The sequence below is a fragment of the Vipera berus genome (assembly GCF_964194415.1).
Source record: "Vipera berus genome assembly, chromosome: Z".
Taxonomy (NCBI): domain Eukaryota; kingdom Metazoa; phylum Chordata; class Lepidosauria; order Squamata; family Viperidae; genus Vipera; species Vipera berus.
The window spans coordinates 103743979-103768181 of record NC_138205.1 but is presented as its reverse complement, the minus strand read 5'-3'; the positions used below and the strand labels follow the sequence as shown (position 1 = coordinate 103768181).

The following is a 24203-nucleotide window of genomic DNA, read 5'->3' as shown; positions in this document are numbered from 1 at the left end:
TGGGTGGGTGGGTGCAGGATAAGCAAAAGCTGCTTTTTAAAAAAGATATTGAGGGTTCAGCCCACAGATCTGAGCTAATCTTCACATTTGAACTCACCTCTCAGAATTGCCCTTCATTGAGTTAGGCCGTTGTTTAAAAAAAATGCTGAAATGTTTTTTGCAAAATGAAAGATATTTTTTTCTCTTCAGGATCCTTAATAAAGGGATCCACTTGTGAGATAGTTTGGATATATTTTGCCACTAAAAATAATGTTGTAATAAACCTGAATCAGTTTGTTAAAAATATCTAACCGCAGAGCTCAAGATTAGACAATGTGAAAATTACAGGCTTGTTTTTATTCCCCCTATAATAAATAGAAAACAGATGCATCAATCGTTCACTGGTCTTTCTTAAACATCCTACACATACCACACCTGGTTTTGAAAGAGGTAGAAAATTTTAATTCCACACACTTTTTTATGGCCATGATCACCACAGTCCTCAGACAATTTTAAAAATAATCGTCTGAGGACTGTGGTGATCATGGCCATAAAAAAAAAACAGCTTTAGGGTCCAGAAAAAAATGTCCATTCTTGCTATAGCCAAGAGCCATAAAAGCCATGACTTAGGGAATCAGCAGTCCAACATATCTTGAAGGCACTAATTTGAAAAAGTGCATTGAATTTTTCTAATCCACATGGTTAATATTTGGGGGGGAGGGGAAGAGAGTTAAATGGCCTTATACAAGATAGTTAGATGATAGCTAGAGGATAGTTAGCTAGAGGATAGTTAGCTAGCTAGACAGACAGATAGACATCATTTTAGGGAACCTTTTCTTGAAATAACATTGGGAGACTGCTAGCTATACTTCATAGGCTGACAACCTCTTTTTTTTGCAGGCATGTTACAGATAGCTTGCTCAAAGGTGTGGATGCATCACAAGCTGCCCAATATACTGCGATGGAGAAGGCCACTGCAGCAGAAGTTCTGAAAAATCAAGAAGAAACCTCCAACAAACAACAATTGCAGCAGAATGCTGTTGAACCCCCAGCCGAAACGTCTGTTAAATCTGAAATGATTCCCATTTCCACTGTGACAGTGCATCATGCACAAAGCTCTCCAGTGGTCACCCATCAGTCACAGCATTCATTCACATTGGTCAGTCAAGTCCCAAATTCTCCTCTGACCAATTTCTCAGGGGCACCTACAACTACATCAAGCTCTCCAACATATATGGAATCAACAACAGTGAGCACAGTCAATACCCAGCAAATGCAGGTGCCTCATTCACCCCCTGTTCCTGTGAACAACAATATGCAAAATCTTTTTATTGAAGAACTTCACAATGCCAGTACAAGGAACAGAGCTCTCTCAATTGAGGTATTTTATTTCAAAGCAGAGGGCTGTAGTTACATAGCATTAATTCTGGGTTTGATCTTAAGGGATCAAATAATTATGATAGTTATAAATTATCTCAGACCTGGTGTACTCAACATTTAGGATCTCTCTGCTTGAATATACAGTATCAATATAATGTTTATTTGATTTTGTTTCAACTTTTCTGCAATATCTTTTTTAAAAAATGCAAAAAGTGGTTTATTTTGGTGTGCAGTATTCTTTGGCGTATGCATTTTGCATGTTTTAAACACAACTCTGTAGTAAAACAGTTATATATTGCTTTCTTAAAAATACTTTTTTTTATTCAACCTTTGTTTTCAAGAAAATTACATGAAGATGTCCACGAAGCCAACAAGAGTTGGGATCAACTCTAAAGAGAATTTATCTTTTTAGTCCCAATATATGCATTTCTATAGAAACATTTTTCCATATGTATTTTATGTCCATGTTTCCTATATATATCACATTGATTGGTTGCTTGAGTTTGTATGCATGCGTCTTTGCCTAGTATATGATGTTTTTGCAAAATATATAAGCCAAGAGTAATGAATATTAGTCAGTGTTGAGCATTAGTGGCACAGCCCTTATAGGGAAATGACACACAACTCTTCCTGAGTTTGCTCTCTATGATTCAAACCCTAATGAGGAATTCACCAATTAACCGCTGGTTATCAGCAACCTGTACCAGAGTCCCACTTCACAAAGGTCACCTGCTTATAGCCTTCTTTCTGGGGAAGCTGGCAAACAGAACTGGCTGATGCAACATCAAAGGGGTCTGATTGAATCATCTTTTTGAACAGTATCTACTAATATGTGCAGAGTATTTTATCCCACCGGCATCAAATACAGAGATAGTAGGAGAATTCAGAGCACCCTTCCTATTTGCTTCATGCAATGCAGAATTCAGTATATGATTAGGATTTGTTGTCTTTCTTTTTTTTTCAGAAAGCAGAGAAGAAATGGGAAGAGAAAAGGCAGAATCTGGATCATTACGACGGGCAGGAATTTGAAAAACTCCTAGAAGAAGCTCAAGCAAACATTATGAAGTCAATCCCAAACCTTGATGTACCTTCGCAAGCAACTGTCTCACCCAAAGCTGATGCAGCACAAGTATCTGGTAATTAAAGTTTATTCCTCCATCTGTAAGAAACACCTGTGGCCCACTATCAGATGAATTAAAGCAGGATTTCTCATCCTCAGTTTTACAGTCTGAATTGGACAAAGTAGGAGAGGGAGAAAAGGAAAGCAAGAAGCACAGGGACAAGGGCAGTGGGCTGCACAAAAAAGTCAAGATGGTGGCAGTGACGATGTAATCAAAACTCCTGCTTTTTACACGTGATGCACCAGTATGGCTACCTCTTGGCCTTTTTTTTCACCCAATTCTGCAGATAACCATGGATAGATAGGTCCTTAATGTTGTACAGTTCTTATACCAGTCAGCTCTAATTCAGCTAAATGTTTGTTGATCTTGTCAACATTAACTAGAATGAAAATGCTACATTACAAATTTTTGCTCTTCCGTCTTGCTTAGTTTTGGTTTGCTGCTGGAACTACATCAACATAAAAAAATGTATTTCGCCAAAAGCAATTAGCAAATTTCCTTTGTTTAAATTTCTATCTTACCTATCAAATGTGGAAAAAAATGGATTACATAATTCTAAACTTGACGCAAGAGTCTATCTTGCAATAGACTGTATGAAACCACTTCATTGGAGATAATCTTTGATTTTTCAGAAGATAGTCCCAAAACAGAACAGGAGCTGGAAAAGGCAGTGAAGTCTCCACCTCCTCCACCTCCACGGCGAAGCTATGTGCTAGGATCTGGATTAAGCACAAGACTGAGTGAAGTCAGTTATACAGCCAGGAAAGATAACACTATCTCCAAGGTTTGATGATGGAGGCACCTCAGATGTCCAAAACAGGAAATATTTTGGGACCAGATAGTATCTAGCTTATTTTTACATCACTTTGAATTAAGTACTGGGAGGAGGGGAGGTATGATCTAAACAGGCAAGAAATTTTAAAATAAGATTTAAAACCATATTTATTTATTTATTTATTTATTTTTATTTAATAGGTGGGGCTGCTAGCACTGTATGGGAAAGTGCCCCCGCTACCATAATTATAACCATTAACTAACAGGTTATTCCCAGCACATAGGACTTAGTCTTTCTGCTGTCTTACCAATATACAATCTCACTCATGCTGCTTCATTTCTGTGTATGTTTAAGGAAGGATTTGCACCTTGAAAAAGCTCATATATCTTATACAAAGGGACAAAATGAATCAGAGCAGTTCCATCAAAATGATTTCAGAATATTCTCCTTTAACCATCTGTTAGTTTCAAACTAAAATAAGAAAATCAAAGTACCTGAAAATATTTTAGTCAAATGCAGATAGTCTTAGACTTACAAATAGTTGCTTAGTGACAATTCAAAGTTACGATGCATCCCCCCAAAAGGTACTTATGACCCAGTTCCAAAGTTTTGATGGTCTCACACACATTGCAATCATGTGACTGCATTTTGGGTGTTTAGTAACTGATTTGTAGCATCCTGCCAACACATGATTGCAATTTACATTTTTGCCCCAAACTCCAGTCTTCAGCAAAAACTCTACATGGCAAATAATGGAATCCCTTAATTGCAGCATTTGCTTAATGACTGCTGATGCACTTAATCATGGTGATTCACGTAATGACCACTGCAAAAAAAATCATAAAATTGGGTCAATCATGTGATGACACAGATTTATGATCATGACTTGCAAGCATAATAGACAGGCTCCATTATGGTCATAAGTCAAGGACTACATCTATGTGTAAAATCCCAAAAGGCTAATATGGCATAGTAGTTAAGATTCTAGTCCTCCATTAAACAAGAAAGCCATCTGGGTGATTATGTCCAGCTGCTTCTTCTCAGCCTCCATATCAGTACCAGACTATGGGATAAGTTGACTGAAAAAACAAACTTGTGCTGCATCATGCATTGATAGTTTTACTTATGTAAAATCGGCAACCATGGTGCAAAAATGAGTGAAATCCAATAAGATGCAGGCAAAGAAGAGCCCCAACAATGTGCCTCCTGTCCAGATTTGATAATAAGGGATGCCTGTCTTTAGAAGGATGGGGTAAAGCCCAGATGTCTCCAGAACACCAAATAAGAACATTGAGATAATTATGTGAACAGTATATAAATCAGATGAATTATAACTTTCTCCTTTCTTGTTATCATGCAATTTAGGAAAGCAGTGAAGATTCTGTTCAAGGAACACCATCCAAACTTTTCCCAGAAAAAAATGTCTCTCTTCAATCAGTCAGCACACCAATAAAGGATGAAGAGGAAGAAGAAGGAGACAAAATAATGGCAGAACTACAGGTATGAGGCTGAGCTTATCAGTTTGCCTAAAGTGGTATGTCGCTTTTCTAAGGGAACCTCGAAGGCAATACAAGAGAATGAAGACGTTTCCCTGGAATGATGGGAGGGAATTTGAAGCAGAACTAGGGCTATCCAGTCCCATGGTTCATATTTAGACATTGGTCACCAAAGTAAGTGATTGGGATAAGATTAAGATAAATTGTTCCTAAATTTTTCTCATTTAAGCATCTCTTTTTTTGTTTTAAACATAATTGTTTGGTTCAAACTTCATTGCAACTTAATTCAAAGGGAGGGAAGTTAACCTGGACATTGTTGAGGATTTTATTTGTTACACTCTAAAGATACCAAAGATTTTATTTGAATTCCTGGGATTTAAATTTTGAAACAGATTGAGAGCCAAGGGAAAAATAATTCAGGATTAAAGATTTATCAAAATAAACGTATTATTATAAAGTAGAAGCTATTTTTATGGAAAGCATAATTGGCCAAATTTGAATTGCATTCCAATTCTTCCAATGAAAATTGTTGAGATGGACATTTGCTCAACTGTATATTGTAGGTTTTTTTATATTGACTGCACTTTTAAAGCTGGCCAGACAATCTTTGCAGTTACTTTTCCTTTTATAGTCAATAGATGACAAATATTCATAAACTAGTGTCTATCTTGGACATCAGGACCATCAGCCATCTTAACAAGTAGATGATTGCACAGTTCTTCAACAGGGCTTCAGTTGCCAATGTAATAATGCCAGTAGGTCGGGAGTTGCCAGCAGACTGGGTGGACATGGCCAGAGTGGGTGTGACCAGCTTAATGTTGCTCTAGCGGGTGGGGCATTGGGCAGGAGGGCATCTTGCTCAGCAGGGGGGAGGAGGAGAGTGGGGAGGGGCTGTGCTGGAATCAGGGCTCCTCATGCCTTCCGCTACCCGCCTGTGCTCTTCTGCCAAAGATACCATGGCTCCGCTTGCCTGGCAGGGCGGGGGTGCACTTGCACACGGGGACAAACATAGGGCTGCTGCCTCACTTTCTGTGCTGTGCTGGGACTGAGCTGGACTGGGCGTGGAGACTTCTTGCGTGGACATCGAGAGCACCCACTCTGGCTACCTCTCGTCCCGGGGCAGCTGCCAGAATCCCGCACTCTCCAGCCCATTGCCAGCCAGGCAGGCATGATGGGATAGCTCCCTTCAGGCTCCCTCAGCCTCCACCCCCCCCAGGCTGAGGCTGGTCAGATTCCCCCCGTGGGCAGCCCTGCGCACATCCCCGGGCAGCCCTCCTCCTCCATCCTTCTGCTCCTTCTGCGGGTGGACCGCGGCTTACCAAGCTGGGTGGCGCCTCTCCCTACACGCATCCTCAGGCGCAGGAGCCAGGCAGCCATGACTCTCGCTCCCCTCCGGCCTCCATCTGCTGAGGCCCAAGCTTGGTGCGCCCAGCTGGCCTGCAATGGGTTGGAGAGCACGGGATGGTGGCAGGTACCCCGGGACGAGTGGTAAGTGGGGTGGGCGCTCCCAATGTCCACACGGGAAGAAGTGAGGAGGCTCCACACCCAGTCTAGCCCAGCCCTGGCAGGGCATGGCACCAAAAGTGAGGCAGTAGCCCCATGTTTGTCAGACCCAAACCTCGCAGAGTGCCTTTCTCCCACCGCCCCGACCCAGTTCCTTACCTCCGCCTGGCTTGTTCCGTGGCTTCATGGCAGCGACATTGGGCAGGAGGTGGCAAACGGGGCTTGCTGAGGATTGATCTGCATTCACCACCCATCACCACCCTCAGAGCTGGCAATCATCAGAGCCCCATCACGGGAGGACTCAGGGGTGTAGGGGTCCAGCCCTATGAAGCCCACCTTCTTCTCACCCGAGCTGCCCAGATACATGTCCCCATTGCGCAACTTCTGCTTGGAGGCCGATTGCACATGTGAGCAGGACAGCTGTGAGTGGCAAAGGCGCTGCCCAGGGCTGGAGGGGAGGCCGGGCAGATTGTGGGTGCCAGACAGTGCCTCTACCCCGTGCGACTGTCCCGCTCATGCATGCAATTGGCTTCTGTGCCGCCACCACTGCTGGTGCCTGCAATCTGCCCAGCCTCCCCTCCGGTCCTGGGCAACACCTCTGCCCTGTGCAGCTGTCCCACTGGCACGTGTGATAGGCTTCTGCATTGACGCCACTGCCAGTGCCCACAATCTGCCCAGCCTCCCCTCTGGCCCTGGGCAGCGCCTCTGCCCCACGCGGCTCTCCCACTCGCATGTGTGATCAGCCTCCAGACTGCCGCCGCTGTCAGCGCCCGTAATCTGCCCGGCCTCCCCTCCACCTGGTTTATGCAGCTCCTCCTGGGGCCCCGCACTCACTGTTAACCCTCCCGCCACCATGCAGGGTAAGGTTGCCACCCCTCCCCTACCCAGATGCCCTCGCCTACCCCAAGTGTTTTTTTACTAACTGCCATTCAGCTGCATTCCGTCTCTATTCGCTTCTCAGCCTTTGCCACGTGTTTGTGGGTCTATCGGTAAAAAAGAAAAAAGTTCCATGAGACTTTCTAACTTCTCGTGAGATCTCGCAAGAAGTTAGAAAATCTCATGGAATTTTTTTTTGTCCCACAACATGTGACGAAGGCTGAGAAGCGAACGGAGAAATGGAATGCAGCTGAAAGGCAGGTTAGTAAAACAACACTCAAGGGAACTGAGGGCATCTCGGCGGGAACAGCAACCTACCCTGCGTGGCTTCGGCAGGTGTCTGGCAGGGGGGAGGAAGCAACCAGCCCCACCCCACCCCTCGCATGGAGTGTCCTGCTCCCGCCGTTCCCCCCACCCCCCCATGGCACCTTTTTTCTAGCTCTGACATGTCATTTCCTTCACTACTGTGTGGGACTGAAAATAAAGTTCAATCAAGCAATTCCAACTTTGTGAGATCTTTTTTTTTCTCGCGAGAAGTTGAAATTGATTGATTGATATTTTTTTTTGCACACAGAGGCCTAGGAATGGGGTGACAGCGCGCATGCCCATAGAGAGGGCTCTGAGTGCCACATGTGCACACGCCGTAGGTTTGCCACCACGGAGTTAGGATATACAGGTAGTCTTCAGGAATATGATGCCATTGTAGTGAGTGTGAGGCAGTCTGCCTCCCCCTCCAGAAAATTGCATCTTATGTGAACAAAGCAATATTACATTAATATTATTGTTGCTTGTAAGTATTAGCTCATGTTAAGGTAGGAGATGAACTCCAGCTTTTCTAGAGAAGACTTCCACTCTTCTACATTCACTGAACTACAACTTCCATTACTGTTTCATGCTGGCTGCAAGGGTAAATGAGTTTTTAGTCCAATCAATTCAGAAGATTCAAGCTGAAGAAGAATGCTATAGAGCAGTATTTCTCAACTTTAGCAGCTTGAAAATCAATGTATCCGGGGAATTCTGGGAGTTGAAGTCAGGTATCTTAAAGTCACTGGTATAGAGAAATAATTGTTTAGTTCTTTTATTGGTATTAATTAAAGCAGAAAGCTGAGGCCTAGAAAATGGAGCCATTTGTAGCACTCTCTGATGCTAACAGTTTAGACTGCCTGTAGTGAAACCAGGACTGAACTATAATTGAAACAGAACAAATCAGCAAAGCAAAGGAAATTTTAGTCTAAAGAGTTTTCTTTAGATTAAAGTTAATTTTTTTATATCATGACCCTTAAACTACTTTTGAGGGAGGAAAAAATGGCTGTAGTTTTAGTTTTTGAATTTTTTAAAGACCAAAGGTACAAATAGTTCTTTAGAAACTGCCTCCTGAAACCACCATTCCCATTTAAATGATAATGAAAAAGTAACTTTTCAGTATTTATTTATTAGACATATATGGAACATGTATGACTGGATAGAAACACTTATCCAAAGTTCGGGTTACAGGTAAGGAAAACAGACACGCCTTTCTAAATTTGAACTTAATGAGACAACATCCAAATTGATAGATCTGTGAAGTATTAGAAATAAGAAGCTGCTGTAAAATACTGCATTTGTTCTCCAGCTTTGTGTTGGCGGCAGCAATTTCAGTTTTCAGTCAGAAATCTTTTATTCCCCTCTCTGGAACAATCATCATAGATCTATGTTTGGGGGGCGGGGGAAAGGCACTATGGTATTTTGTGTTTAATGCTAAGGTATTGAAAGTTAGCTAGTAAAATAATAAATAAAGTTCTTCCATGGATTATTCAACTGTTTAGGTTGACCTGATTGATGACAGTGATTCTTAAGGTTCACATACAAAATTTATCAATTGATTCAGGAAAGAGCAGGGCTTTTTTTGTCATTGAACACCCAGAACGGAGTTCCGGCACGTTTTTTGGATGGAACCTTGTAGAGTAGGCAAGGTGGGTTGTATGACATGTGTGAGTTCCGGCACCTTTTTTTTTAATAAAAAAAGCACTGGGAAAGATTATACATGATTTCCCTACAAAGGAAGAATTGGCTCAGGGGTGGGAAATGTTTATTAATAACCTGCCCTATTTTAATCCTCTAGGCCTTCCAGAAGTGTTCTTACATGGATATAAACTCAAACAATCATGCTGAACAGTCCAGAAATGATACACAAATAAAAGATGCGAGGTCTGTGGCCTTAATGCATCCTAAGGAGAGGAAGGTAACAGGGACATTTGAACTCTACTACAATCTCTTAGCCTTACCTTCTTCCCATCCTTCCAAACTAACCTTATATCAGGTTAACACTGTGTTAATGGCTGTTTTCATTTATGATTTAACTTGTACCAAAGAGAATTAATAAACAGAGCATATCTGTTAATAAACAGAGTCTAATGGACTCTTCTTGAAACAGGAACGGATAATCAGAATCAAGATTCATTAATGTCCTTTCAGAATCAATTGTGTATTACAGTCGAACATTATTTTTTAAATTTATGTTCTATTGTAATTCACAATTGATTAAATTTAAAAAAATAAATGAAAATTGTCTGTTTTGATGTCATGCTTTAGAGAAAAATCCAGATTTACAAACATTAGTATATAATCCTAGTAGCAAACCTTATTATGATAGAAATTTTTTCAGGAATTCTGTATAAAATTGCACAGCAAAAATTATGTTTTTGTTTTCTTGTCTCCTCATAATGAAAAACAAATGCAGTTTGAATTTAACACATTTATTTATTAAGTGAATTATGCAAGAATAATTCCTTTTCCAGTCTTGCCTTCATAGTTATTTTTTTGAAAATCTGTAGCTCACATATTCATAAATAGTGTCAAAGCAGGGAATAATGTAAAACCATTTACTAGACATTCTTAGCAACTTTTAACTTCACAATATTGACAAAAGTTTGTAGAAACTCTTTAAAAATTGTCCATATTAAAAAGAATAGAATTTAAAAGAATAAAACAGCTAAAAACACAATTCAAACTAGAACCTGAAACAGAAGGCAAAAAGCACACATCTAATTATAAAAATGGATAGAGGTGTCTTAAAGTTGACGCTGAAATAATTTAAACCAACCTTTTGGGTACCAGGGACCAGATCTGTGAAGAGGTTTTTCCGTGAACCGGAGAGGGTGAAGTTACGTGTGCTGCCTGCATCCCATGGATGGGGCTTCACTTATTTGCGTGGACCAGTTTCTAGCATTGCGCAGACCAGTGCTGGCCCATGGACCAGGGATTGGGACCCCTGATTTAATGTTCAACTGAATGAGGAGTAATCATTAACCTTATAGCAATAGGTGCTTAATAATTCTGAGGCAGTTTGAAGCAATGAAAAGACAGTATGCAATGAAAAATCCAGCTCTAGTTCATTTCAATTCCTTTTTTTCCATTGATAGAGTCACATTCTTGCTCCCACTTATAGCAAACATTACCAGTGCAGACATGTTCTTGGGGCTTCTCAAACAAGGAAAAAGTGCATTATTGAAAACCAAGTTTGATAAAGAACCTTCTTCCATCCCTTCGGCCAGCATGTACAAAATAGCAGATCCTAAGAAATGGGGTTGATGTAGTGAGATGAAGGGAGAGATGTCATACAAAGAATGCCTAAGAATCTATAACAGATGAAGGCATCACTTGTGTCCCAACCAACAGGGATGATTCTCATAGAGCAGGGCTTTTCAACCAGTGGTACAGGTACCACCTGTGGTACATTGGCACTTGACAGGTGGTACACGACCATCCTAGAAAAGTGGTAGCGGAGGAGGGGAATGAGCTGAACCGGTGGCAGCACTGCACAAGCCTGAGCGAGAGATGGCTGGAGCTGCAGAGCTGTCAGAGCTCAGTGGAAGCGCCAGGATCAGCACCAGGCTCTAGCTGGAGCTTGGCACTGATCCTGGCACTTCTGAGCCCAGAAAAAGCGCCGATCAGCTGGAATGTTGCAGCACCCCCAGGGTCTTGTGATTTACATTCAGATGCTTGGCAACTGATTCATATTTATGACGGTCACAGTGTCCCAGGGTCATGTGAAGTGACCAAAGCCTGCTGCAACCACCCAGCAGACGGGGGAATAAAAACCAAACATCCCCCACCCCACCCCTGCTGCCAATCCTCAACAGAAATGCTCACAACAATGAAAACCTTGGATAGGAGGAAGAGTGGCACCGGGCAGGCAGGCAGGTGTCTTGCTCGGCTGTGGCTTGGGGGGCACTTTTTTCAGTGCCATTGTAACTTCGAACAGTAACTAAGCCAATTGTTGTAAGTCAAAGACTACCTGTACTTCATCACTTTTTTCCTTTTTTTTTTGGTCATCAAGTTTTTGACACTTTGTTAGGTGACTGGTGATACTCGGATGTTGCTATATCCTAAAAGTGGTACAATGGGTGAAAAGGTTGAAAAGCCCTGTCATAGAGCAAAGGTCGGGAATGATCGGCCATTCATGAGTTGTGGACTTCAACCCTCAGAATTCTGGAAGTTGAAGTCCACACGTCATAAAAGATCTGTGATTCCCCACCCCTGTCATAGAGGATAATCTTGTTGCTCAGGGTTGAATTATTGGATCCCTGATTGTCTCTGCACTTGCTTCTCTTCAGTAAACATATCATGACAGGATAGGCAGCATTGTTAGCTATAGACATAGAAACATAGCCATTCCATAGAAACAACCAGTAAGTTGCATTTCAATATGTCCTGATTATGTTATCTACCTTGGTAAAGAAATGCCAGTAGGAAGAAAAGTAAGTTGAGAGAACAGAAAGAATCCAACAGGAATAATTCCACTACCTAAAAATACATGTTTAATAGCAAAGTTGTCCAGTATTAATTTCTGGCCCCTGAAGTGCAGCTGTTGCTGTCTCTTACCCCCTTCCCTTCGCAGTATCTTCAAGCAGTATTCACCTACAGCTTTGGGTTGTTGTTTTTCCTGTGGTTTAGTCTGTATGAGCTGAATGCTAACACACTATCTCTGCATGGTAATAGCAAATTTAAACCCCCTTTTATTTGCTGACAGTTCTCTTTCCATCTCTTTTTTTTTGTAAAATCAGTTCCTCTGCACTAAAAAAAAGTGACTTTATTATACATACAAAAGCTTTTGAGTGCCAAGGTAGTAATGTATAGTTTATAAATTTAATAATGGCTGTATATTGAACATTCCAGCATCATAATTTGATATCGAATAATTGTGACCTGCATAGAATTTTCAATTCAATTCAAACAGTTGCTGAATTAAATTTCTAATATGACAGACCACACTATATGTAGTCTGTATTTGTCATCCCTTTCTTTGTTAAGATTATTATATTTTTATACCTGAACATCCAATAACTGAAAGAAGCTGTGCTTGACAGGGTAGCATGGAGAGCACTTGCTTATAAAGTCACAAGAGTTGGACATGACTAAGTGGTTTTAAACTAAACGAATGTAATATTTTTATACCACTGTGTTTTCTAAAGATCTTTAGTTAGCTGGGTTGGTCTTCGGAATTGATTTCAAATTTTCATACCCTCTTTTAACCACTCAGGGCACCTGACAAATTAGAGAAGATGGCAAAACTAAGAGCAGTATCCCACTTGCATTTTCACACCCTGCATTCAATGTCACATTCTTTAAAAGTGAAGTTTGGTGCAATTCTTCTTAATATTTGAAAGATTGGTGAAATAGGAATCATTTGTGCTCTGCAGAATTTGTAATTACTGTAGGAGTACTTATGCCAATAGCAAAACCTGCAATTTGAGTATGCAGGCTTAGAAGGCTAAGATAGGTTGTCTTGCTATCGAAATGGAAGGTTACATTGGACAAATAGAATAATCCAGTTTCATCTGGCATCAGAGTTTCATCTCTATGGGAGGATCTGTTTCTCTTCCTTTATAGCTGCTCCCTCAATCTTACCTTGAATTTAATTGTAAGTTAATTTGTCAGGAAGGTTGGAGTAAAATTTGCTCTGCCACTTTTTGTAAATTCTTTTCTGTCAAATAAGTCCAGAACTTGTTTACTCTCTTAAAAGGCAATTATGTTTCATCACAGAAATTGAGAAAACAACAATTAAGAATTAAAGTCTGGGGTGGGAAACAGTTTTTTGGACCACACATCCTAATATAGTGGTTACAACTGATTTTTTTTTATAAACTAGGAAAACAGTTAACATGTTAGAACATTTGTAGTGGAATCATTTTGTCTCTTGTGACTTACTTGGGGGCAAAGTATTTCACAATATGGAGAGCCTTTAAAGGACCAGCTCCATCTAGCATCCACAGTGTCTGCTGAGGAGAAATTTTTAATTGGGGTTTTAAGTATACAGGGTCAATTTAATATTTTTTAATTTGGTTTTTTTTAACTTTTGTATGGTGGATTTTTTAATTTCCTGTAAACCGCCCTGAGTCCTCAGGGAATAGGGCGGTATATAAATGTAACTAAATAAAATATCATATGTTGTTCACAGTTTGAAGCTATGCTATGAAGAGATATTGAAACCAACCGAAGACCATGGAAATGGCTATGTATTGATATAAAGAGGGGCATACATGTTATCTGATGATGTACCAGCTGATTGGGATAATATCAGTTAAAATCTCCATAAGAGGGGACTAAATGTCAAATAATAGTCCTGAATTAAAACAAAAGCAAAAACCTAAGTAATGCAACTCTTCCCCCCCTAGGTTGATGGGGAGGCCACAAAAGATAGTGACCATCCCAAGGACAAGACTGAAGGGAGAACAGAAGCCATGATCTCAGGTGCTTTCAGCATCACTGAAAACTCTGCCCTTAGGCCAGAGTTGCTTTTGGAAAACAAGGATTATGCCAACAAAAATTCATTTAAACCAAACACAAACGTCTCTAGTATGTTAGAAAATGAAGGAAAGAGATGTCCTGAAGAAATCGGAAGAGAAAAACCAAGCTATGTTGTAGTAAGAGAGACTGATCATAGCACATCCCCAAAAGACTTGCTGGAAGATGCAAAGGCACCTCTTGTTGGCCAAACAGATTCATATGCTCAAGAAATGTCATTAGTTTCTCCCTCAACACAAGAACAGGAAAGGTCAATTAATGCCTATAATCAAGTCGCACTAAGGCATAAAGTATCTAAGAACATCACCTTAAATGATATTGATGAAGTAGAGTCACCAGCTAGTATTCCAGATGAGGAGAGTTTGCAGTCAGAGAATGTTGGCTTCATGATTACTAGAACAGCTGTCCAGTTTCTGTCAGGTGGAGAGGTTCATGACATAGTGAACAGGAAGGGAAATGCTGTTCAGACTGTGAACATTGATTCCAAGAATGAAATACCATCTCAACAAAGCATGGTTGAAACTCTTAAAGATGAAGAACCAGTGGTTTGCTTGGACAAAAAACCAGTCATCATTATTTTTGATGAACCAATGGATATCAGATCAGCTTACAAAAGACTTTCAACAATATTTGAGGAATGTGATGAAGAGTTGGAAAAAATGATGACTGAAGAAAAAATAGAGGAAGAAAATGAAGAATCTGATGGTTGCTATGAAGAAGCCTCTGAGACAAATAGGATTCAGATTACCGAGAAATCAAAACAACAAACTTCCTCTAATTCAGCAACCCAAGTTCTACAGTCTGAAGGACAGGAGATGAACAAAAAGGAGCATCAGAAATCCAGTTGCATTTATGGGTCAGAACCAAAGTTGGATGTTCCTGATGCTAAGAAGAAATTTAAATTTAAGTTTCCTAAAAAGCAATTAGCCGCTCTCACTCAGGCAATCCGCACAGGAACTAAAACTGGCAAGAAAACATTACAAGTTGTTGTGTATGAAGACGAGGAGGAAGATGGCACTCTAAAACAACATAAAGAAGCAAAAAGATTTGAAATACCTAGCTCTCAATCTGCTGACACTTCTGAAAAATCAGAATCAAAGGCAATTGTTCAGGCATCTAGAACTGAAGAAATCAGGAAGAATACATACCGAACTCTAGACAGCCTGGAACAAACTATCAAACAGCTAGAGAGCACAATTAGTGAGATGAGTCCAAAATCAGTTTTTGAAACCACAGGCCAGGCAGAGAGACCTCCTGGCCCAGGATTTTTCTCACCCAAAGAATCCATAGTGGTGGAAGAAAGCAATGCTGATGTTGAATTCCTTCCTTCAATACGATCATCTTCACGAAAGGTACTTTAGTATGAGAAATCACAACTCCAGCTGCTTTCTAAAACTCTGCAGTAGTAATCAAGAATAAGCAAGAGGTGTCTTCTGATTGGTTTGCCTCTTTTCCGGTGGCTTGTTGGTGCATCCAGTTTAGTACCTAACAGCTAATATTGTGTGTTTTCATCTTAAAAAATGCTGATTTTATTTTTATTTGATTTTGGTGGTGGGCATAAAATGCTTAGTTGATATTCTATTGTGGGTGCAGCAGTTAAATTAAGATTGATTAGCAGTTGAATTTTTATTCCATTTTTGATTCCTGAAATTAACACCGGTGCTTTGACTTTGACTTTGATGTGGTTTCCTCTGGTGCTTTCCATGCATGTTGAGCTTTAGCTTCTCACCTAAAGCAGCTTTTCCTCATGTGCTGTGATCCTTCTCATCTATAATGAGCCCAGCTGACCTACCTCCCTTGTCTCTTTCCTACCCTTATACCTGCTTTCCTCACAGAATTCAACCAATACTTCACAGACAAGCAGGATGCCAATCCCTGCAGCCACAAAAAGTAGGCAAGGAGGTGTGGACAAGACCATCAAACAGCACAAGCTACAGGATCAACGCCAGTACAGACAGGTAGTTTTACCCTAAACCAAACCCTGGGATGGAGTCAGTACTGAGATGTATGCTTTGCATAAATGTATAAGTCCAGTTGCCAGTTTTGGATGCTACCAAATCATGAACTGTCTTCCCAGTGAAGATCTTGAATTGGAATCCAGGGCTTGAGGGTGTGGGGCATGAAAGTATCTAATAGTTGCATTATTCTGATATCAGCTTTGTGCATGTTGTGGCAAACATCTCCTGCTTTTGAAATTTTGTTTCAGTACTCAGCTGTAATACTTTTTGGAGTCAGCCATAGGAATTGATAAGTCTGAAGTGTTTCTGATTAAAGTGTTTATACTAACTCCCTATTTAACAGATTTCAATCAACACCTCTTAACCACCCACCGGAGTGTTTCCATCTTCACCTTAACAATTCTGACGCATGTTTCATCAGCTGATCAGCCCCCATATTTGTGGTCACTTTTTCACAAACCCTTTTCTTTGAACTCCCTCTTGCTCTATGCGTTTTCTGCTGTGCAGCTTAAAGGGACAGGAAAAATGGGGAGAGATCCAGTCCATAGATACAAGACTTAGGGCAGGTTTGAACAAGTCCTTATTCTTCTCAAGCTGAATTTCCTACATATTCCCATGCTTTGTGATGTATGCTGACTTAAACTTGTCTCCCACCATCTTTATTTACAGGCTAATGGAAGTGCTAAGAAAGCTGGTGGGGACTATAAAGCTATTTCCCCTATTCTATCGGCCTCAAAAATTCCAGCCTTTTCTTCCACTTCTGGAAAAAGTAGTTCTGTGTCTAGTGGTGATAGCACTAACCTTCCAAGCCTATCTACTAAAGCCTCTGTTCCTTCTAATTCTCTCAGTCCTCCAACAGGTCGTCCTACTCATTCTTCTTCCTTAATCCCTTCAGTTGCTAATGGCTCCTTAAAATTCCAGAATCCTACTCACACAGGTAAAAGCCACAACCACCTTTTACTTTCCACACAGACTCAAAATGGCCGGCCAACCCCTCTTCCTCCATCTTCCTTTTCCTCAGCTTCCTCCTCCTCCTCCTCCTCCTCCTCCTCCTTACCCTCTTCCATCTCTACCACATCACCAAACCAAAGTATGAAGAACATTCGGTCAATCCACACACCCAGCTTTACCAGCTACAAGTCCCAGAATGGAAGTGTCAGCAAAGCCACTCCATCTTCCACCATCAGCAAAGAGCCATCTTAAAAGTGATACCTGGGCCTGTACAGTTCACCAAGCCTTCCTAATATGCTGATGATGTTGCAACCAGTCATACAGCTGAAGATTGTTACCCATCTTGTTGTATCATTTCAGGCTGAACGCTACATTTGTGCTAAATATTAGGGTAACGTCATGAATTAGTGATAAATGTAGTTTTTAAACATTCATTACTGGTGAAACAGGCAAGGGGATTATATATGAAGCACAGATTGTTCTTTAAGCAGAATCTGTTACAAGGTTCGGAAGGATGTGAGTGGACTGTGTGCACAAAAATGTACTGAGCATGAAAAGCTGTATTTAAGAAGCCTGTGGTTTTTGTATAAAGCTATTTTTAAGTACAAGTATCAGGTGATAATGAGAAGACTGTAAAACTGAAACTAAAATATTTTTCTTTTATTTTGGAGTTATTCAAATTTGTTATAGATTTCTATTTTTGTCAACAAAGAAAACCATCATGGTTATTTTAAAATTTCTTTTGTCAAAACATTTGATACAATTATAATGTACATTTGATAGCAGAATGCACAAACACAAAAGCTAAGACAAACACTGATGGGGCAATTTTATTGCACTGCCAATCAGATTATATTTAATAATTTGCTATGCATTTTGGGAAAGAGGAGTTGCTTATTTGCTTATTCATTTTAGCTAAGCTTTGGTTTGTTTTTCTTTTTTCCATATTAATTAGACTATGTAGTACTACAATGTGGATTTTTGAAGTGTAAACTTCTGTACTGCTCTGTATAATGGAAAGCCTTTGTACATATTATAATATAAAGATTATAAATATAAATACATGAATCTAAACAATGCATGTGGCTGGGCACATTGAATACTTTTCAACACCAAAACTCCATTATGCATACAAATATTGGAAAATGTTGAATGTGGGGAAAAGATTGAGTAGGGTTTTAGAAATCATCATCCACAAAATTAGAGTGCACTTTTGTGATACCTTGTTTATACAACAATACCTTGTTTATACAATATACATAAGTAAAAGGAAAACCCTTTGCAAAAATAAAGGGGTCCATGCTTACAGTTTGGTATCACTTTGTCACTAACAGTAACTTCAAGGTTGACTCAGCCTTCCATCCTTCTGGGGTCGGTAAAATGAGGACCCAGTTGTTGGGGTCAATAGGCTGACTCTGTAAACTGCTTAGAGAGGGCTGTAAAGCACTGTGAAGTGATATATAAGTCTAAGTGCTATTGCTATTGTTATTCTTAATCTTGGACATGATCTGGCAGGAAATATCCTGAAAGCCCATTGATTTCAGTAGGAATGTGCATGCATGTGCTTACATTCATTTTGCAAATATTAACTTTCATGGCTCAGTGTTTATTTTACAGCTACTTCTTATAAAAGAAAAACATTAATGTACTCATCAAAATTATGCCTTTGCTGTTGATCAATTTATTACAGAACATTCATGTACAAAGGATATAGAAATAGATGATGAAGATAGATGATAGAGAGAGAGAGAGATAGGCAGATAAAGATAGGCAGATAGATGTATACAAAGAGAACATTTCTATCAAAATCTTTCAGATGTGTTTGATGCAGGATAGTGACTAAACTTGAAAGTCAACAGGTTAAATCTCATATCAACAATAAACTGTGAAGGAAACTACAGTCTCCGGGTTTTTGCCTTTTTCTTAGTTGTCTTGGGCATAATCTTTGATGCTGAATTGCTAATCCATATTGGCAAAATTGTTTTTCAGTCATGTAATTATACATATCAAGATAGTATAGGTAGTTAATAAGCAGGGATCCTTTTTCAAATATGTCTATTAGATATTTATCTAGAGACATCTCTATGCTGATACATTTTTCATTCCTAGAGCTCTCAAAAACAGTTCAAAATTGAACGATGGCCATCTTCATTGCTGCCAACCACACAACTCTAAGCACCATAAGCCAGTTAGTCTTTCTTTTCGTTCAATAAGGAAGTATAAGTTTCTATACCTTTTGCAGAGCTTTAGTGTTATAAATGAAAAGAGATCCTGTGAGTAATTATGAGTACAGGACACTGAGGCTAAAATATATCAATTTAGCTATTGAATTACTTGACATCAGAGAGAGGTGGCACTACTTCTGAGACTCATGCTACTACTGCATTTATGTCGAGAGCACCAAAACACTCCTGGGTTGAAAGGATTGAATGGTAATATTATTGTTGCCTGGGGGAATGTTCAGTTGGGGGCTCCTTTCATGCCCCTTTTAATTTGCCCACCAAAGCAGTACCCATTTATCTACTTGCAGTTGCCCACTTTCAAACTGTTGGATCAGCAGGAACTAGAGTGTGTGATGAGAGCTCACCCCATCCAACAGTAGCAGCTGGCTCAAATGCAAGCATAATGATCATCAGACCAACATCCTAACTTTGTGAGTCACATAGTCCTAAGACTCATACTGAAACACATTTACATTCCCATGGGTGCTTGATTGATTCTTTACTACGATGGGAGTTTCCTCCACTTCATATCCACTTCATATCAGTATGTCAAAGTCTTGTTTCATGGTGGATGGATTGCACTGAAAACTTCCAGACTATCATCCATAATAGACTGCATTAACAATTAAAATGGAAAGTTTACAAGGAGAGATGGGAATCTGGAGATGTCAATAGAAACATTCTTTAGGGAGAAATACACTACAGGGATGAAAAACATGGGTCCTTGATTTTTATTTTTTTTAAATTCAGAATCTTCAGACAACTGTAGGATTTTAATACAATTCCTGACTGGGAATCCCTTGAACACCTCATGAGTGGATTATTGCAGTGGACTTTATATGGCACTGTTCTTTATAATGGTCAGATCACTAAGTGCACTTCTGTTCTCTGGTGCTGTCTCCCTCTGCAGATTAGTTGGGTCTTTTAGCTCAATGACTAATGGACCTAAGGTGCACCAGAGGTAACTTAGGGCTTGGTGGGGAGGGGAAAATGATGGTCAGTTTGACTGAGGTCTCATTTCTATCTAGAGCAGATAGATATCAAGGGCCTCTGATTGGATTGTTCCTATGGGACCTCTCCCTGTTTATTGATATTGTGGGTTTCATGGTTTTCCAAGGAGATGTGGAGGATGGAATAACAGAAAACAATCAGAGTAGAGCAAGAAAGATAGTGAATCTGAGAAGTTTCATGAAAGAGCCCATTATAAGCATTATATTATGGTGATATCTGGACCCGTACCAATCGGGTTTCAGGCCCGGGCACAGCACGGAGATGGCATTGGTCGCGCTGGTGAATGATCTCTGGCGGGCTCGGGACAGGGGTTGCTCCTCTGTCCTAGTCCTATTAGATCTCTCAGAGGCTTTTGATACCATCGACCATGATATCCTACTGCGGCGTCTCAGGGGGTTGGGAGTGGGAGGCACCGTTTTACGGTGGTTCTCCTATCTCCTGGGCCGCTCGCAGTCGGTGTTGACAGGAGGGCAGAGATCTGCCCCGAGGCCTCTCGCTTGTGGAGTTCCTCAGGGGTCGGTTCTCTCGCCCCTCCTGTTCAACATCTATATGAAGCCGCTGAGCGAGATCATTTGTGGTTTTGGGGTGGGGTATCATCAGTACGCTGATGATACCCAACTTTTTTTCTCCACCCCGAACCAACCCAGTGATGCCCTCACCGTGATGTCCCGTTGCCTGGAGGCGGTCCGGGTTTGGATGGGGAGAAACAGGCTTCGTCTCAATCCTGCCAAAACTGAGTGGCTGTGCATACCGGCATCTCGGGTTGACCAAGTTATTCCATCGTTAACAATGGGGGGTGAGGTGTTACCCCCTGTTGATAGGGCTCGCAACTTGGGTGTCCTCCTGGATTCACGGCTCAGTTTTGATGATCATATAGGAGCCGTGACCAGGGGGGCTTTTGCCCAGGTTTGCCTGGTGCACCAGTTGCGACCCTATCTGGACCGAGATGCCCTACGCACAGTCACTCATGCGCTCGTGACCTCCCGTTTAGACTACTGCAACGCTCTCTACATGGGGCTGCCCTTGAGGACCACTCGGAGGCTTCAACTGGTACAAAATGCAGCAGCGCGAGTTGTGATGGGAGTTTCCCGTTACTCCCATGTAACACCTCTGCTCCGCGAGCTGCATTGGCTTCCAGTTGCCCTCCGGGTGAGATTCAAGGTGCTGGTGATGACCTATAAAGCCCTATATGGCTTGGGTCCAGGATATTTGAGGGAACACCTGCTACCGGCATCAAGCTCCCTTCGTCCTGTGCGCTCCCACAGGGAGGGTCTTCTCAGGGTGCCGCCGGTCAAAGAATGCTGGTGGATGACACCCAGGGGGAGGGCCTTCTCTGTGGGGGCGCCTGCCCTCTGGAACCAGCTGCCTGTGGAGCTTAGGACTGCCCCCGACTTTCAATCATTCCGCCGAGACCTGAAGACCTGGCTCTTCGAGCTTTCCGGCTCAGGCTGAGTTTTAATTGGGTTTTAACTGGGGTTTTACATGTTGCAGGGACTTAGTTTAATTTTTTTAAAATTGGTCTTAATTTTTGTATTAATGTTTTAAAAATTATACCCTGTAAACCGCCCTGAGTCCTTCGGGAAAGAGCGGTATATAAATTCAATAAAATTAAAAATTAAATTAAAAAAAATATACTGGAAACTAGCCAATGGTTTTGTTTAAGATGACTTGCTGTGTGTTCAGGAGGGAAGAATCACCTTTTAAGGACACTGTGAGAAATATTCAAGGGTTCTTCATATTTAATTTAATTTAATTTAATTTTATTGAGATTTCTATACCGCCCTTCTCCCAAAGGGACTCAGGGCGGTTCACAGGGCATGTATAAATAACAATACAAAAATTAAAAAACAATTAAATCAATGCCCAAGTTAAAACAAGAATGATAAAAAATAACAAGCCTATAAAAACCCATATACCCCCATCAGGCCAGACCCGCTAGTTCAAATAAATGGGTCTTCAACCCGCGACGGAAGGATCGGAGGTCTGATGCCGTCCGGAGCTCAACCGGCAGTTGGTTCCATAATGCCGGAGCACCCACAGAGAAGGCCCTCCCCCTGGGGGCCACCAGTCGACATTCCTTGACCGTAGGCACCCTGAGGAGGCCCTCTCTGTGGGCACGCACAGGGCGGAGGGGAGTCGACGCCGGCAGCAGGTGGTCCTCGAGGTATCGCGGACCCATGCCATGTAGGGACTTAAAGATCATAACCAAAACCTTGAACCTTACCCGGAAGACAACTGGCAACCAATGCAGCTCACGGAGCAAAGGTGTAACATGGGAGTACCGGGAAACTCCCAAGACAACTCTCGCGGCCGCATTCTGTACCAGTTGGAGCCTCCGAGTAGTCTTCAAGGGAAGCCCCATGTAGAGAGCATTACAGTAGTCTAGGCGAGAGGTCACGAGCGCGTGAGTGACCGTACATAAGGCCTCCCGGTCCAGATAGGGCCGCAACTGGCGCACCAGGCGAACCTGGGCAAAAGCCCCCCTAGTCACGGCCACTATATGATCCTCCAAAGTGAGTCGTGAATCTAGGAGGACTCCCAAGTTGCGAGCCCTATCCACAGGGGGTAAAAGCTCACCCCCCATAGAAAGAGATGGAACATCCCAGGTGTCCCGGGAAGCCGGAATGTACAGCCACTCAGTCTTGTCAGGGTTGAGTTGAAGTCTGTTCCTCCCCATCCAGACCCGAACCGCCTCCAGGCAACGGGACATCACAGCGAGGGCATCACTGGGGTGGTTTGGGGTCGAAATAAAAAGTTGGGTATCATCAGCATATTGATGATACCCAACTCCAAAACCACGAATGATCTCACCCAGGGGTTTCATATAGATGTTGAACAGGAGAGGCGAGAGGACCGACCCCTGAGGAACTCCACAAGCGAGAGTCCTAGGGGTCGACCTCTGCCCCCCTGCCAACACCGACTGCGAGCGTCCCAGGAGATAGGAGGAGAACCACTGAAAAACCGTGCCTCCCACTCCCAGTCCCCTGAGACGCCGCAGCAGGATACCATGGTCGATGGTATCGAAAGCTGCCGAGAGGTCTAATAGGACTAGGACAGAGGAATATCCCCTATCCCGAGCCCTCCAGAGATCATTCACCAGAGCGACCAATGCCGTCTCCGTGCTGTGCCCGGGCCTGAAACCCGATTGGTAAGGGTCCAGATAATCCGCTTCATCCAGGACCAGAGGGAGCTGATGCGCCACCACACTCTCAACAACCTTCGCAAGAAAGCGAAGGTTGGAGACTGGACGAAAGTTGTTCAATACAGCTGGGTCCAAGGCAGGCTTCTTGAGGAGAGGTCTCACCACCGCCTCCTTCAAGACGGTGGGGAAATAACCCTCGCTCAAAGAAGCAGATATAACCGCCTGGAGCCAGCCTCGTGTCCTCTCCCTAGCTGCATAAACCAGCCAAGAAGGGCACGGATCCAATAAACATGTGGTGGAACTCAGCTTCCCCATAATCCTGTCCACTTCATCAGGGGTCACAGAATCAAACTCCTCCCAGATAACATTGACAGGACCGCCCGTGTCCTGATCGCCAGACTCTGCCCAGCTGGAGTCCAAACCGGTCCGAATCCGAGCGATTTTATCCGACAGATGTTGACTAAACTCCTCGGCACGACCCTGCAAGGGATCCTCCCTCACCTCCTGATTAAGAAGGGAGCGAGTCACCCTAAACAAGGCGGCCGGGCGATTATCTGCGGACGCGATGAGGGTGGAGAAGTAATTACACCTCGCCTCCCTCATCGCAGCGAGATAAGACCTAATGTAGGTTCTTAACCGCAATCGGTCGGGTTCAGATCGGCTGGACCTCCAGCAGCTCTCTATGCCCCGTTTCCGACGCTTCATCTCCCGGAGCTCCGCGGAGAACCATGGAGCTCGCTGGGATCTGCACCGGGTCAGGGGCCGCAAGGGTACAACCCGCTCAAGTGCCTCAGTGGCTGCCCTTTCCCAGGCTTCCACTAAGGCATCCGCCGAGTTGTGAGTAATGGAGGCAGGTGGGGACCCCAGCGCCGCTTGGAATCTATCAGGATCCATTAGGCGTCTGGGGCGGTACCATCTAATTGGCTCCGTACCCCCACGGATTCCAACTGGATGAGTCCATGCAAATTGATGTGGTACCATCTTGTTCTGTTACCTGGGAAGA

General features: G+C 42.3%; 1 protein-coding gene across 11 annotated transcripts in view; it reads left to right on the top strand.

The window, feature by feature from the left end:
- KIAA1217 overlaps positions 1 to 24203 on the top strand; it is a 263391-nt gene that overhangs the window by 217372 nt on the left and 21816 nt on the right. For 5 of the 11 annotated variants that reach the window (XM_081345574.1, XM_081345571.1, XM_081345567.1 and 2 more), the window contains 8 exons: positions 880 to 1360; positions 2324 to 2495; positions 3113 to 3264; positions 4621 to 4755; positions 9232 to 9351; positions 13787 to 15268; positions 15752 to 15874; positions 16544 to 20537. In XM_081345574.1, coding sequence (XP_081201700.1) covers positions 880 to 1360; positions 2324 to 2495; positions 3113 to 3264; positions 4621 to 4755; positions 9232 to 9351; positions 13787 to 15268; positions 15752 to 15874; positions 16544 to 17077 — 3199 coding nt within the window. In that variant the 3' untranslated portion in view covers positions 17078 to 20537. Of the gene's footprint in view, positions 1 to 879; positions 1361 to 2323; positions 2496 to 3112; positions 3265 to 4620; positions 4756 to 9231; positions 9352 to 13786; positions 15269 to 15751; positions 15875 to 16217; positions 20539 to 24203 lie in introns of those variants that run through there. The other 6 variants (XM_081345570.1, XM_081345575.1, XM_081345576.1 and 3 more) reach the window with 6 other exon arrangements.